At 44.1% G+C, this 17,175-nt stretch overlaps 1 protein-coding gene across 1 annotated transcript in view; it reads left to right on the top strand.

Annotated features, from left to right (window-relative positions):
- SHB (SH2 domain containing adaptor protein B) overlaps positions 1–17,175 on the top strand; it is a 172,926-nt gene that overhangs the window by 52,724 nt on the left and 103,027 nt on the right. Inside the window, exon 2 of the mRNA XM_077345522.1 lies at positions 10,867–10,984. Within this exon, the coding sequence (XP_077201637.1) occupies positions 10,867–10,984 (118 nt within the window). The remainder of the gene's footprint in view (positions 1–10,866; positions 10,985–17,175) is intronic.

The raw sequence follows: 17,175 nt of genomic DNA, 5'->3' as shown, positions 1-17,175 counted from the left end.
TAGCACTACCAACATGAATGACATGGTCTTAAAGGTGCCACTGGACTCTGATTTTGTTTTGTTGTGCTGCTTCAGATCAACACGACTACCCACTTGAATGAGTGACAATAGTTTGAATGCTTGTTTAGCCTTTTGAGACCCAGGAGGGGTCTCAATACTCAGCCTTTACTCTCATGTTCCAAGTGAGCTTTCTGCCTTCTCAGAAACACTTTGTAAAAATCAGCCTTTTATGTATAGTTGTGTTTGTCCTTCTCCTGTGCAATTAAAAAAAATCCAGTTTCAAAACAGGTTTGGGATTGGTGGAGCTGTTGCATTACTGAGTCACAGGATGCAGTAAGTAGAGAGTGGACTACAAATAATTTGTCCATGCTTCAATTTAAGATACACATACACACTGTAGTATCCTTTGGTTTTCCAGAGCTTACACCCAGGACAGAAAGGTTATATGTTTGTTTGGGGAGAAGAGACAGTAGTCACAGTCTTCAAGCAAAGGTTGCATACACACTTTTCTTGGATGCTTTAGGATGCTCTGGGCTGATCCTGCATTGAGCAGGGGGTTGGACTAGATGGCCTGTGTGGCCCCTTCCAACTCTATGATTCTATGACTACCCGGAAAATGTCACATATGCCTTCACTCTCTGCCATAGTCATAGTTGCTGTATTCTACTCTTCCCGGAGCATCTTAAAGTTAGCACAACAAAGGCTGTTTGCCATATGCATGTTCAATGGTTAATTGGTTCATAGCATGACCCATTACTTGTGTGAACAAGCCATTGCCAGTGATGTGGGTTTCCAGGAAAATTTGAAACAGGAAAATTTCCCAGTTCAAATTTAAATGTTAAATAATGTTTGCAAAGAAGGCAAATGCACCGTGTATGAGGCACTAGGATTGGTCTGTGTTTCATATCCCACCGTAAGCCCATCTAACACGCTGGATTTGCAACGTAGCAGCTTTGACAACTATAGATGAGCACACAAGTTATATGCACAGGGCCTAATTCTGCCACGGAAAAATGTAACATTGAAATTGCTCTGGGAAATCGTCCAGCCTGCATCATTGACCATCACCCATCAAAAATCAGAGGTAGACTTTGCATATAGCCTCAGACAAGATTCAGAAAGATTCACAATTGGCTCTTTACAGCATTTTTGCTACACAGCAGTCGAATTCTGCAGATTCGGTGGTCATTGGTGAGGAAGAGCTAATGTTTTACTTACTGAAACCCATGTTGCTGTTCTTCCGGAATGGAAACAAGATGGGCATCCCCTCATGCCTGTCTTTTCCCCTTCCCAGGCTGATAGCGGCATGGGGAAAGGGCGGTTTTGACAGCCATGTGGAAATGAAAGGAAGGGGCCCCTTGTGCAGCCCCAGTCCAATAAGAGTTATATGCTGCTGCAGTTTATCTTTTTAAAAAGATTTGTGGAACTCCCACTGGGGCATCAAGTTCATTCCTCACAGACAACATTTTTCAAAGGAGTCAGTTTGCACGTTGTCAGTTTTTGAGCTACCGGGAAACTACCGGCCTGCGTGAACTAATCTAGTGTGAACATCTTTTCTCATTATTTAAGTGATCTGGGCCTCCCTACTGCAGTTTGGATAAATAAGCCTGTACTGCATTTGAGCTGCTCCTCCTTGTCATTAATAAATTTGATGCCCATTGGTAAACTAATAGGGTGTTTAATTGGTTTTTCGCCAAGCAGAATTGATTTGGCATAATGGGTAAACGAGACTGGGAATGAACTCCCCAGTTTGAATGTTCATGCTTTAAATTGCCTACCAGGCTGATCCGGTGATATAGAAGTCGTCTCAGTCAATTGGCGTATTTCTTGGTAGGTTATTCTGCTCTGATGGACTGCAGACGGTGATTAGGTTTCTTCGTATGAGGCTTCTGATCCCTGCCTTGCCTCCATCTCCTAATCCTAATTGAACATCACTGTTTGCTTCACAGTCTGGGCAGCATGGTGTACCTCCCAGAGAGGGGACAGGAGTGGCCAAATTCACCTCTGCCTGTGTCCTATGGGGTGGCCGTAAGTCAGCTGTGACTTGGCAGAACTCTCCCTCCCAAGTCATCCGGTGCTTCCTCATTGCCATGTATTGTTACATGTTTCAGTGGCCTCTAAAAAGCACTGGTGACTGGATATCATTTGTGTTTTGTATTTTGAGGTCAGTGCCAAAGGAAACCCCTTAAAAGGTTCTCTTTGCCGGGTCAGTGGTGCTACATAATGCCCTCCCCCTAACCCAGCCTTTTTACCATGGAGGAGTCCCTGAAATAATTTTCCAGGCTTCAAGGAGACCTGGAAGTGATGTCATCTGGCCACGCCTCCTTGCTACACCCTTGAAAATGATGTTATTGGAAGTGACATCACTACTCATGTTAATAGGCAGGCTCAAGGAGGACTGAGGGGAAAAGAGCTAGGGGGTTTAAGCCTAGATTAGGCATGCAGGCTCTGCCCTCTCCCAGGTGCAGAAACCACGAGAGAACTCACTCATGCTTCCATAGCTTGTGGCTGAGTCCATTAAGGCAGGAGGGGAGAGGCTGCAGACCCCCTCCCAGATTCCCGTGGAACCCTGGTGGTTCATGGACCCCTGGTTGGGAATGCCTGTCCCAACCCCTTTTCCTATTCTAAATTTCTGCATAGATATTTCTGCATTCTTTGTATGGTTTTTTTTTTTAATAGATGAGAACACTACTAATTGGAGGCAGACTGGCCAAATTTCTCTCCCATTAAAGGGACTTCGTAGAACATTAGAAAATTTCTAGCCAAAACATTTTGGTAATTGTATACCCCACTAGCCGACACTCTGAGTTCCAGGAAAGAAGTCCTTTGCTAGGAACCCAAATACTTAATTATTGACTCCAAAGCAGTTAGTCTCCAACTTGCTGTTGCCCTTGAGATTCTGTCATAGAGATTAAAAAAAGTCTGAGAAAAGTATTGTGAATGGTAAGCAAACAAATTCCCTTGCATTCATTTAGCCTCAGTCAGGACGTTTGTAATCATGTGGATTTGCCGAGCTCCCGTAGGGACTCTGGATTCCGAATCAGGGATCTGGGGCTCCATGGGAGCTCTGAAGTGGCATGATATGGGAGGGTAGTCTGGGCTGTCTTCTCAGCTGCTACTCTTCCTTCCATTCTACATGAGGCAGAGCCACCATAGTAGTAGTAAAGGGGGTGGGAGGGAACAAAAGGAGGGCTAAGGGCATAGAGACTGATGTCACTTCCGGGGGTGGGGCGAGGGGGCGTGGACAGCTGACATCACTTCCGGGGCGCCTTGTATTCTGAAAAATTATTTCAGGGACTCCTCCACAGTCTCAAAAGGTTGGAAAAGGCTGCTCTAAAGGACCAGCATACTATAGTGGTTATAGTGTCGGACTAGGAGTTTTAGGTTCAAATCCTGACTGTGCCATGAAGATTGCTGGATCACCTTGAGGCAGGTGCTGTTGCCTTGCCTTTAACCTTCTTCACAGGCTGGCCATTGTGAGGATAGAATGGAGCAGCAAGAATGGGGAATTCACTTCTCCTTAGCGCTGCTTCTGCATAGAAAAATCCTATTGCTGAGGGGTAAATAGGGGGAGTAGCTAATTGTGCTTGTTAGCTTCCTAAAGACCTATATGGACTGGGGGGGGGCAGTTCATTGGCTGTAGAGGAGCTCACAGCCTACCTTTCGCTCTTTATTAGACAAAGAACTAAAATTTTAAATATGCAATATTAAAACACACATGCAAAAAAATGAAAATACACAGTCTCCAGAGTTTGACTTTTTCTCCCCCCCCTCCCTTTTTTTTTTCCTAAACTGTCAGCAAGTATAAAAGAAACCATGTGTCATCCCAGGCCAGCTGCTTTATCTAAACTAAGAATTTCTAGATTGTAATTTAAACTGAAATAGCAACGTAGGCAGCTGGAGGTTTTCTTGACAGCCCTTGGGTTGTATATCTAATTTTAATTAGAATGTAGGGCCGTATCTCCCTTTGAAACAGACCAGGCTGCCATGTTTGCCCAGATACCAGGGATTAGCTGGGGAGGTTTTTTTTTTTTTTTTGCCGAGTTCTGTGTTTACGAGAGTGAGAACGCTTGATTTATTTCAGATATTGATTCCAGGAATCATGATAGATCTTTTTGGAATTGCCTTCCAGCCACAAATTGTAATCAATTACTTTGAGTAGTGATAGTCCAGTTGGACAGTAGGGGAAGTACATGCTTTGGCTGGCTTTGGTGGGCTCAGAAGTACTATTGACTTGTGGGTTTGAGTAAAAGATCAGTTTGTATGGATTTAAGTCTCCCGCAGATTGTAGGCCTAGAGTTGAGATCCCACCAGCCAGTGGACTAGCCAGTTGGCAGATTATTTGACCACTGTCTAATGTTATTATGAAATATATATTCCATGAAGCCAAAAACAGGGGGATGCATACGTTATAAATTGGTGGTGTCTTCTGACAGCAGTGCAGGAAAAAGAAAAAGGAATAGATTATTTTTTTCTCAGCCCTGCAGACATCCTCTGTCTCCATCTTGCATGATAATCATATTCAAAACCATATTTTTGCAGGGTTCATTAACTTTGTTTAATTGCGTTTTAAACAAAACTTCTAACTGCCTGGCTCTCCTGGGGGTTCTAGGATAAAAGCCAAATAGAAGTGTTCCATTTCCGATGCGTAATTCACTTTGTGTTTGCATTAGCATTGTGGGCTATAAGCAATTATTTATTTTAACAGTTGTAGGATTTTAATTTCAATGTTTCCATAACAAGAGTTAATTAAAGCTGCGTGCAAATGTAGGTAGGTGATGGAATGGCTCGGCTGTTGTGGAAACACCTCCGCACCACTTTGGTGTCCAGATGAAACAAACTTCTCGCCCAAAAGACAAGTTTGGGGGAAGACTGCTAATTTCAGCAGAAAGGGAGGCCAGTAATTCCAGCAGGTGGTTGTATTAATCGACGACAGACGTTCTCAACCAGGGATTCGTGAAGCCATAGAGCAGGGGTAGTCAACCTGTGATCCTCCAGATGTCCATGGACTACAATTCCCATGAGCCCTTGCCAACTGGCAGGTGCTCAAGGGAATTGTAGTCCATGAGCATCTGGAGGACCACAGGTTGACTACCCCTGCCGTAGAGGGTTACCCGAATGGGAGTTAATTTTTATATATTTTAATATGTTTTAAATTGGTTAAACATTTATTGGGTGATATGACCCCCTGACCCCACCTCCCAAAATGGCCAATGGTGGGCCTGGAGGAGGTGGGGAGGGGAGGGGAGGGGCCCTGGGTGGGCAATTACACAGCTTCTTGAAGCCTGAAGGATGTTTCAGGGGTTTTGATAAAAAAGTTGAGAAAGGCTGATCTTCAATAACAAAAGAAAACTTGAGTCCAGTGGGTCCCTAAAGATGAACAGCATTTATTCCAGTGCGAACTTTCATGAGTTAGTGCTCACTTCTTCTTGGTCATGGCACCAAAGCTCTGGGACTCTCTTAGGCCAGGCCCTGTGGCATAGAAGAGTTCTTTTTTGCCCCACTTTTTTCTACCCGAAGGAGTCTCAAAGGAGCTTACAATCGCTTTCCCTTCCCTTCTCCACAACAGGCACCTGGAGAGGTAAGTGGGGCTGAGAGAGCTCTGAGAGAACTGCAACTGGCCCAAGGTCACCAAGCAGGCTTCGGATGGAGGAGTGGGAAAGCAAATCCGGTTCTCCAGATTAGAGTCCACCTCTCTTAACCGCTAGACTACACTGACCTATGCTCTGCTGCCAGGTTCCATCTCTAGCGATGCTTTTAAAAGGTATTCCTGTGTGATTCTGCGCTGAAGTGCCATTAAAAACACTTGGCTGAAATGACATTCAAAGATCTCATGCTATTGAAAGCAAGTTCATCTGGATAGAGGATGGTATTTGAGTGCACATCAGGTTTACATCTGTGGCTCTTGATTCAGGCATATAGGCACGTGAACACCTCTTAGGGGAGCTCCGTTGCGTTGTGATTGGATTAAAACCGAAAAGACCTCCAGTCTTCCTCTCCTGCATGTTGCTTACTGCACAACCTTGGCCCAGTCAGTATCTCCGAGCCCATATCTACCTTAAAGGGCTGTTGTGAAGATAAAAATAGGGTGGGGGAGGGGAGCAGGCAAGGTTCCTTGGACTAACGATAATAAAACCCTATTGGCACAATTTCTTCATATCCAGAGATGTTGATTTCTGGATTGTTGGTGAGGAATTGCCTGATTCGCTTTCCAGTTTACCTGCTTCCTGCCCCTCCTTCCCCAGCACCCAAAGGCAATTGAAGACTTCCTAGTCTTTGATCTAATCTCCGTTTGTTGTGAATTCTGACTGGGGGCATGGGAAGCTGTAACAAATTGCAGCGTTCTCATTCTGAAGTCGGACAAAGCCATTGTGGGACAGAAACATGCCAAGCGGTTATGGTATCTGAATTAGAACACGGCACCAAATTGTGCTTAGATGGGTCAAAGACTTTCAGATCAGGAAACCTGCAATCTCTGTCCCTCACACAAAGGGAGAAGAAAAGGTGTGTGTGTGTGTGTGTGTGTGTGTGTGTGCCTGTGTGTCTTTGATGAGTCAAGTTCATTCTCATTGTGAGCAAACTGGATTTTGATGTTGGCATGTTTCTTTTGGGCTGCTGTTAATGTTCTGAAGGGTTTTTTTGTTTTTTTTGAGGAATCCAGTGGCAACTAAAAAGTTTAATTCTGGATGTTAGCTTCCGTGTGCATCTGATGAATCGTGCATGCACACAAAAATGCACACCTAGAATTAAACCTTATTGGTCTTAAAATTGCCACCAGACTCCAACTTTTGTTCTGTTGCTTCCGACCAACTGGGCTACCCACCTGTATCTTTCAGGGATATTTTATTGTTGAGAAGGCAAATGCAGCCATTGCTGGGCTTCATAATATTGTTGTCCTGAATAACAGTATTTGAGTGTTGACCCTTAGTCTGATCTTAGTATCTGTTTGATGCTAGAAGGTTGGGGGGGGGGGTGCAAGCTAGTAACTGCTGGCATAAAAATAATAAATATTTTATTTGTACACTGCCTGTGGTGAACAACATTTTAAATTTTAAAACAATACATAATTTCCTGTCAGTGGATGTGTCAAGTAGGGGGGCCAGTATCCCATGATGTTATGGCCTGGCCTCGGCCTCGAGTCGCTACGGACTTTCTTTTCTATACATGTGGAATTACTGCGCAACTCTTCATGGTTCAGCAGCCCAAGCCTGCCTTTCGGATGAGCCCTCAAACAAGTGAGCAGCATGCAAGAAGAATCCTTCATAGCCAGGGTGCTCAGTCACACAAAACAACTAGTCAGAGAGAAGAAAGCAGACTTTGTCTAGTTTTAAAGACTTCCTTCTCCTCACCAAAAATCTGTTCTTCACAAGCATCCAGTCCAGTGGATTTTTTCCCGCCAGCCATAAAATGCAGCTATTAAACCCGGACAGTCAAAAGTTTCTGGTGTCGTTTTTTTTAAAAAAGGAGAAAATCACTTTTTCCTTCCTTAGAAAGCCCCCGAGTGCTGAGCCCCCCCCCCCCGGCTCTGGAATACGTCACAGACCCGCTTAAACAAAACCAGCATCTGACCATGATTCTGTTTGACAGCTTTTTATATGTTTAATTTACTCCCTCGTGTTTTTTTGGCAAACGGGGAAGGGAAAATATCAAATAAAATATACATTATCCACCGTAGGCAATTTTATTCTTTTTTATTTTTTTTTGACCTGCCTGGTGTCGTTTTAGCACAGTCATTTAAAAAGAAAGAAAGAGAGGCAGCCATTACAGTGTCAGCGGCGGGGTGCCCAAGATACTTATCTATCGGCAGTTGACAAGGCATCATCAGAGAAGTAAATGGATGGTGTTTTCAGCTGCAGGGCTTTTGCAGATAAAACCTGCCCTTGTTACTAAGAGAAATTACTTCTTGCCTGATGCACACTGTTGTCTTTTGAGCTAATCACCCCCAGCTTCTGACACCTGCTCTGACAGGGCCCCTGATCGCCCGCCCATGCCCACTTCAGAGGCAGATACAGAGCAATTCTTTTGAGGCAACCATTAAAGCTGCAATAACAAGCCATTCATTACAGATATTTAGTGCTGGAGGGGAGAGGAGGGGGGAGGGACGCTTCCCTCCTTCTCCCTCCCCTTTCACTTTGAGCTTGTCATCTTTTCCTTTTTAGCAATTTGCATTTAATGAGTCCCTCAAACACGCCTTAAATTATGCACCGGGACGATGGACATTGTTGGCTCACACTTGAACAGTCCGAAATATAATAATAATAGTAAAATTCCCCTCTGGAGATGAAGCAATAATTACTCTTGAATTGTCCTCCACCTCTCGGCAGGGAAGGGCTATGTAAGAAGTGACTAGTTTTGTAATGGCCTTTGGCTACATACAATAAATGTTATCGTATCGTATCGTAGTCAATTTCTGCAAGGTCGGCCTAATGTCTCCCTCTGTCCCTGGGATTCTGTCTTGGTTTGCACGCCCATGCTGTGTCAGTTTATTGGATGGGTATCTTATGATCTAGGTTTTCCAAATTTTCGGCCTTCGGGGAACATTTTCAGTATTAGCTTGGCTGCCAAGATCCACCTGCTCGACTGTGACAGAAGGTGTGTGTACTGCAAAAATGTGTGCTATCTATAGGACTGTTTGCATGTGGAGCAATTCACCTGGTTTGGGCTTTGCGGTCACTCCGAATCACCTTGAGTATATCCTAAAAATGCATGTGTGGTCCCCCCCCCCCAGGGCTGGGCATTGCAGAATTCAGTAGACTAGCTGTCTTTCATCATTCACAAGACTGCCATTACTAATCTGAGGAATCCCTAATAACTTCTCAAGGAACTGTTACTTTCCAGTTCTTTTGCTAGAAAATGCAATGAACATGCTTGGACAGTTTTTACTTCAGACAGCAGTTGTCTGCCTTTTTCTTACCGGGTAATTTTTGGTGGATTTTGCCAAATCCTCAAGCTGTATGCACGTGGCCAGATAGTGGATTTTTTTAGTTTCTGGGACCTTACGCGCTCTCTCTGTATTTTACTTGAACTTCAACAATATATGTACTGTTGAGCAGCCTTGTAGCACATCATCCTGTCATTAAGCATGAGTCAATTTTTAAGACTTGTTAAAGGCAAAGTGATGGACTGACTGGGTGAAACATTTGGAATGTGCAGCAGAGCTGAGATGTAATGGTTTTTCTAACCAAAACCAGCTGCAAGGTGTGTCTTGTGAGATGTTTCTCCTACCACCGCCCTGCCGCCTCCAGTATGGCCTGTTTCATTACATGTTTTAGCACTTGAAATCTGATGGATCAAACTAGATTTAAAATCGGCATCAATATTTTAAAAGGCCCTTTTGCGAATGCAGTAGTTATGCACTGGGATGTTGACAGATTATCACGGTAAATGTATCAGCCCTGAGGCACCTTTTAGACTCTGGTTCACTGTGGTCTCCTGGGACGAAGCTCGCCTTATCAGATGCACTGAAGGGAGGGTATCTGTGTGCATACATCCATGCATATTAGGCACGGTGAGTGTGGTTTATGAGATTCAGACGTGTACGCATGTTTTTACCCACTCTCAAGCAGCAGACCCTAAGTGATGATAGGCTTGTCAGCTCCAGGTTGGGAAATTCTTGGAGGTTTTTGGAATGAACACTTAGGAATGGCAGAGATTTGGAAAAGGGAGGGAGGTCAGCAAGGTGTAATGCCCCGGAGCCCACACTCCTAAACTTCCATTGTTGCTAGGAGAACCGATCTTTGTAGTCTGGAGAGCACTTGTAATTCTAGGTCAGGCTTTCTCAGCCAGGGTTTTGCGAAGCCCTGGAGTTTCTTGATGGTCCTGGAAGGGTTTCCTGAAAGAATTGGGAGTACATTAATTTTTAATATATTTTTAAAATTTGTTAAACGTCTACCTCTGTAAATGAAGTGTTCCAGAGCCTGAGGGCTATATCGGTGAGGGCCCTGTTCTCAGCCAGCACCCAAATAATTTTATGCAAAAAGAGTCATGCATAGTAGATTTGTAGCAGGAGATTCAACCATGGTTTGAATTTTGCTGCAAAGCTGCACATCCTCCATCTTGAACTTCTGGAGAGCGTGGGGCAAGCACAGTTGGTACTCGTAAGAAAGGCCGCCTGTGATCCCAAAGCCTTTTATGTCAATAATATCCCTGAAAACAGCAAGCCAGGTCTAGTCAACAACTGGAGAGAAAGGAACTAGGTGTACTTACTCCTTTATACCTGAGGTATCTTCACCAATTAAACAACTAAGCTCTGGAATGCTTCTGCTTCTTTGAGGTGGGAGTCTCTGGGCCAAATGCTAGGCTGACTTCTTTAAATTGTTGTTGTTTCTGTTGGTTAATTTAGGTTGTGTTTCAAACATAACAAAACAAAGGTGTTGGGAATGTGGGATGGGTTTGGTCTCTGAATTACACAGAAGAGGAAGAACACACGGGAGTGGTGGAAACCTAAAGATGTCCAATGCGTTTCTCTCATAAAACAGAAACTGTTTTGTAGTCAACATCTGACTTCCACCCATGTGTCTCTAGAAATGGGTTTCAGTCCAGAGCTGGAAAGGTAGGAGGGTGTGTGTATGTGGTCAAAAACCAAACATGTCAGATGTGTGACAGCTTCAACACCTTGGTAGATCATAGCACGGATAAACAGAGGCAGATACAAGGCTGTGTGGATGACCAACAGGAGAATATCTTCTCTTCCGTAAACTGAAGTACTCTGGCCTGTCTCTGCCAGGAGAGGAGCTGTCCTCATAAGCCCTTTAATTTTGAACTTGAGAAGCTTCTCCAGAGTGTGAAGTTAATTAGAAAGCCTGTCTCAGAAGCCTCTTCAGCTAAAATAGTGTCTTTTCTCTTCCCCCCTCCTCCTCTTTTCAGGTCATAATAGCAGATGACTACTCTGACCCATTTGATGCCAAAAGTGAGGGGAACAAGACAGGCAAAGGAGAAAACACTGGTTATATGGAACCATACGAAGCCCAGAGGATTATGACAGGTAAGAAGCCGAGAACTTTTTCAGATTGTTTTCTGCACTGACCTGCACAGCCCATCTTGGCCTGATCTCATCACGTCTTGGAAACGATGCAGGGACAACCCTGGTTAGTGCTTGGATGGGAGACTACCAAGTACTCCCGAAAGGCTCAGGGCGCTTTACATGAAACAAGAAACGATACAGGTAACTCAATTTGTATTAATAACCAGGTGATAACAACAATAACATTAACATAATAACAATAGCAGCATTATAGAACAGTGGAATGCTGTAAAGAGCATTAATTCAACTCATACAGTGGCGCAGAGTGGTAAGGCAGCCGTCTGAAAGCTTTGCCCATTGAGGCTGGGAGTTCGATCCCAGCAGCCGGCTCAAGGTTGACTCAGCCTTCCATCCTTCTGAGGTCGGTAAAATGAGTACCCAGCTTGCTGGGGGGTAAACGGTAATGACTGGGGAAGGCACTGGCAAAACCACCCCGTATTGAGTCTGCCATGAAAACGCTAGAGGGCGTCACCCCAAGGGTCAGACATGACTCGGTGCTTGCACAGGGGATACCTTTACCTTTACCTTTACAGGGGCCCAGTGGGTTGGGAGAATTTGTAGTGGCCCTCCTCGTCAGGGGGGAGGCTTGGGGCATATGAATTTTCTCAATACTTTGGTGTTTTGCCATTTGCACTTTTTTATTGTACTTTGAATATGCAAAGTTTCACTAGTTCGCTGGCAGGGGCTTCTGGGAATTGTGGTCCATGGACATCTGGAGGGCCACAGTTTGACTACCCCTGCACTAGACGATCTGCATAGGGTTTGTCGGTTTGCTTTTTAGTGTCAAGATGTCATTGCTCATTCATTAAGGAAAATGGATCATAGCTTCTGTTCCTTTATGACTGCTGATTCTTGTTCTGAATGTGGCACAAGGGTTGTATTGCTAGTAGTAATACACATTAACAGCTGCATACGACAACAGATTTACGGTTTCCGTGTAGGGGTTGGTCACGTTGGCCAAGCAAGGAATTTGTTAGTGGGCTGTAGGGTTCCTTGAAAATCAGGCATAACACTATTCAAGAAACCCAGAGGAGATTTTGGAAATACAATGAGTCATGTCTGCTTTGATTATAATGATTTAAAAATGCACGTCTTCCCAAGAGGTTAGGTGTACGTGGCTTGTACAATGGAGAACTTGTTGTACAGCAGACTTTAGCAGGTATCTTCTATCTTTTATGCCATTTGTTTTTTTGTTTGTTCATAGGCTTCATGTAGAGCCTGGGTTTCTTATTGAGATTTAAGGCAGAGCACAAAATATAAAAAGCAGTGCAATCAGACAGGATCCATAAAACATCCAATGAACAATGGAATTGAGTTACAAAATCCGGAGATAGTGCAGACATAAACAAACACACATTTATATTTTCTATTTCTATTTACGTTTATTTTCCATTCTCTCTCTGAGGACTCAGGGCAGATTATGACATGTCATAAACAATGCAGAAAATGGATCACAAAAACAGTGCAATAGATTACTTTCTTATACCCATGTGAAAGCAGCCTACTGGACCATTCTATTATATGAGGGTGCGATTTCCTTCGTTTAAACAATGCCTTCTCAAACACTTTTGTTTTATACATTCTGCAGAATGAGATGTGTGTGGGAGTCTGCCTGCAGAGGCTTATGGATCTCATACCAGAGTGTCACAAGAAATCGAATTTGGGGGTGGAGTTTTATAAGCTCAGCACAACCAGTTATAATTTGCAGAATACCCAGCATAACTCAGTGCAACTAGCATTGCAGGCTTAAAACGACAGCTCTCAAAGTACAGTATCACAAGAAATCCAAGCTTGGGGAAGGGGGATTTTGCAAGCTCTGTGCAAGAAAATAAGAAGGGAATACAAAGGAAGGAAGCAAGCCCTCTTGAAACTGACAAATGTAGCTTGAAACTGAGCAAGAGGGAAGCTAATAGAATTTCCCAGACACAGAAACAAAAAATAAAAATTAGTCCCTGAGAACCTGCAATGCAGTTGTTCCAGAAAATCACAAATCTGTTTAGGATGTTGTTTGATTTTTTTCAGCTTTCTGAAAAATCCTGGATATTGCTGGGATGCTGAAATAGACTTTGATTATATTTTTGTCTCAGTTGTATCCAAATGCACACCCCTACAGAGTAGCTGGATCTCATCAGGTCTTGGAAGCTAGGCAGCGCTAGGAGACCACCAAGGAAGTTCAGAGTCACTATTCAGAGGCAAGTAATGGCAAACCAACTCTGAACATCACTTGTTTTGAAAACCATATGGGGTCATCATAAGCCCGCTGCGTCTGGACAGAAGTTTCCACCATTGCTATTAGAAGGCTTTGTTCCAGCGAATGAAGCTGTCACAGTGGAGCATAGCTTGAGAGGCAGCCCAGCAAATTTGTACGGCCAAAGTATGTGATAAGCAGGATCTTGAACTGAACCCAGTAGCTGACTGGTAGCCAGTTGGATAAAAGATGCAATATGCATACTGTGCCTAGCTTCCAAAAATAAGTGAGCCTGCAGAGTTCTGTATTAGCTGGTATTTCCAAGTTGACTTTAAGAGCAGACCCATGTAGAGTGCATTACAGTAGTCTAGCTTCAAGGTTACCATATACCAGGGGTGGCTAACTGTGGCTCTTCAAGCAGAGGCTCATGGGAATTGTAGTCTGGAGAGCCACAGTTTGGCCACCCCTGCCATGTAGACATGTGCAGCAAATAAAAATTCAGTACTATTCAGATTTGTCCGAATCCTAATCGCCTGAGAATCTCTGTTCTTATTTCTCTTTTCTCACTATTGGAAACGATGGTCATATAGGGGCATCCTCTTTGGGTGCTTATAGAATTGGACCTCCTGGTTCAATCTTTTTGAAATTTGGGGGTTCTTTTCAGGAGAGGCTGCTGTGTCTACACTACAAATACGGTGCCTCTACCTCAATCCCCTCCCCACCGCAGAATAGACAAAAAACCAAAATTTCCCATTGACTTTGATGGCACTGAATCACAATTCAGATAAGGTTGATTTGACTGTGTAAAGTGCAGGGAAGGGCAATTTGGATACAACCAAAAAGTACCCAATCAGCATTGATTTGGGTACTTTTTGGCTTCTCTGATCCAAATTGCCCATCATTTATTATCATAGCCTGGATCTATGGGGCCAGGTCAAGAACTGAAGAACAAAACGAAAGTGCATTCTTTGCAGCTGCATTAACTTGCCTCTCCTGCTATAAAGCTGGATCCAGTATAGCCCCAAAGGCTGTTAACTGAGTCAGCAAGTATAAGCTGGATCCCATCAAAAAACGGGAAGCGCAATATCCTTAATCATGTCCGGATTCAGTTGCAACTTGTTCCCCTTTAACCATTTAGCCACAGCATCTAGACACTGGGCATCACAGCCTTTGTCTCCATTCAAATGGAGATCTCCGGGCAATTTGGATAATGAGCTATAGAAATGGGCATATTAGCATATTGATGACTGCTATTCCAAAATGATGACAGATTTCTGTTAGGGGCTTTATGTAGAGATTAAATAGGAAGGAGATAAATCTCATCCTTGTGGAACCCCACAGGACAAGCCTCATCCTGATAAAAGCCAAGCAAACGTGTGAGTCTGGTCCCTATGGAATGATTTCACCCAAGCCAAACCACATCCTTTGATTTTACCTCTGCCTTCAAAGGCCTCAATAGGATGGTATGGTCCCCAGTATCAAAGGCTGCTGACAGATCCAGCAAGAGCAACAAAGGACCCCAGCCTTTGTCTCCATTCAAATGGAGATCACTGGCTGAAGTCATCAGTTCTGTCTCCCATCCCATAGATTGCCCTGAAGCCAAACTTCAAGGGTTCTACAGCAGGTGAATGGTTCTGCAACAGCTCTGTCAACCCTTTTACCCAGAAGGGGGCAAATTAGAGGTGACAACATTCTTCTCCAGTGTTGGGTTGTTGGTTTCTTTAAGTAATGGGTAGAAAAACGATTGGTTTTAGTGGACCAAGGAAAGGTGCCCTGAGTTAGTAATTAATTGACGATTGACATCAGGACACATTCACCAGGACCCTTACACTGTTCCAGCAACCAGGATGGACAAAGGATCCAGAGAGGTGGTAGCCTTCAAAAATCCCAAAATCCTTTTAGCATCCATCACGGTAACTGGGTCAAAATGACCTATAAATCGACCAGACAGTCCATTTCTACTGTCTCAGCTATATTGCAGCTGGTGTACCAATCAGAATGCATTTGAGAGATTTTATCAGCAACAAACTTTGCAATGGTTTCACAACTAATAGCCAGCTCCTGAGAATTAAAAAAAAAATTAAACAGCTGAACTGGGGTTGAGCTAGCTGATGCAATGATTAGCTGAGAAAGTAAGATTGTTTTGCCATTGTCACTGCTGCCCCATAGGTCTTCTGATGAGCTTGTATAGCATGCTGGTGTCAGATTCACTTAGAGATTTTTGAGCACCAAAGGTGGCCCTTTTCAGGTCACCCAGCTCTGTAGTAAACCAGGCCACCGGATTCCACCTTGAGAGTGAAATAGATTAAAGGTGAGCAATCATAGGAATACATTTCTGGACCTTCTAGATCCAGGTTTCCATTGCAGCCTCGGCAGAGCTGTTGTTTGGGATCCTAACCCCCCCCCAGAGCATTCCAGAATCCAGTCAAATCCATAAACCTCTACAGCAGGGGTGGCCAAACTGCGGCTCTCCAGATGTCCATGGACTACAATTCCCATGAGCCCCTGGCAGCTTGGTTTTTATATGGCTACTTAAGAGCATGTGACATAACCATCCAGTTTTGCAAACAAACGTTAGCGAAGAAGAGATGGTTCCTTAAATCGTGCCTTATCAGGTGCATGGCAGTGGGAATCCTCTCTTATAAGTCTAAATTAATGGAAATGAGGAAAGAATATACATAGTGGGGAAAAACAGCTGGGAGGCTTGTTTAGGTCAGAGCATCTGGCCCAAACTAGAGCTGATGGCGTCTAGTTACTGGCGCCATTTTAAAAGTTGCCATGACAACTCACAGTACCTATAGCAACGTGCATCCCGTACCCTTAAAAGTGCCAGAACTGCCTCGTTGCAATTTTTAAATGGCACTGGGTTGGCCCCATGACTGCCGCCACATCTACTTTGCCCCTCTGCTGATCACAGCCCCCCAGCAAAGCCCTCTGGCCCTCAGGCTGCCCTTCAACGGGAAGTTCCGAAATAAAAGTATTGTTTGGATTTTTAAGAGAGAAAAATGGAAGCTTTTCAGTGTCATCATTTTGTTCATTGTTGTCGGACTCATGGGTCTGCTTCTGAAAGTGCATTATCTAACATGTGTCAGAATGAGCAAATTAGGCTTTGTCTCCTCCCCCCTTTGTTTAATGAGGCAGGCTTGTCTATGGGCGATCTTCAGCCTGGCAGGGATCAGGGAATGTACTGGCAGTGGAAAAAGTCAACACTGGAGTCTCAGTGTCATCATCCGCAAGACAGCAATGTCACTTCTAAAGTGCACCAGAAGTCACATCATCAGGTAGTCAGAGACGTTGGGATGCTCTGGTATTTGGGGAAATCTCTATGGTAAAAATGGCTTCTACCATGGGGGGGAGGGTCAAATACCAGCACATCCCCACATCTCTAACAAGGTGATGATGTATCTTCTGGTATGTGCTGAAACACTGGAGTTAGGCCTCCCCTGATTTGGTAAGTGCCCCATGCCGATTGCCAGGGTCACCCATTTAGAGGGCCCTGAGTCTGAGCTTTGCCCCCTAGGGAAATTCTCACATACATTCCGGTATCATTCCTTGCTATTTCTTCTCAACAAAATGTCTGTAGATTTGCATACCACTATTTCTGGAACATTTTCACCTAGCACCTTTTTTGTTGGGGGTGGGGGGAATATCTAGCATAGGGCCATGTTATTTGTTTGAGACAATTTTTCCTTCCCTCTTCTATATTATTTCCTAGAGCAATACCTTTCTCTGTGCTGTTGAAAGAATGTCTTTTCCCCCTACCAGACCTAAGGGGGAGAGGAGAATGGATTATTAGTTTTAACTACAGAAACAGCATGGGGAGGCTGGAGGCGTGGATTTTAAACTTCACCCATTATACGATGACTCTGTTCAGCCCCCCTCCCCCACGTCTGCCATTTCCCTTTAAAAATCACCCATAGATTCCTTGACATTTCTACGTCTGCTTAAAAGCGCTCTGGCAAAG

Source organism: Paroedura picta, chromosome 7, assembly GCF_049243985.1.
Source record: "Paroedura picta isolate Pp20150507F chromosome 7, Ppicta_v3.0, whole genome shotgun sequence".
In the NCBI taxonomy this organism is placed as follows: Eukaryota; Metazoa; Chordata; class Lepidosauria; order Squamata; family Gekkonidae; genus Paroedura; species Paroedura picta.
This window is presented reverse-complemented; position numbering and strand designations above follow the sequence as displayed.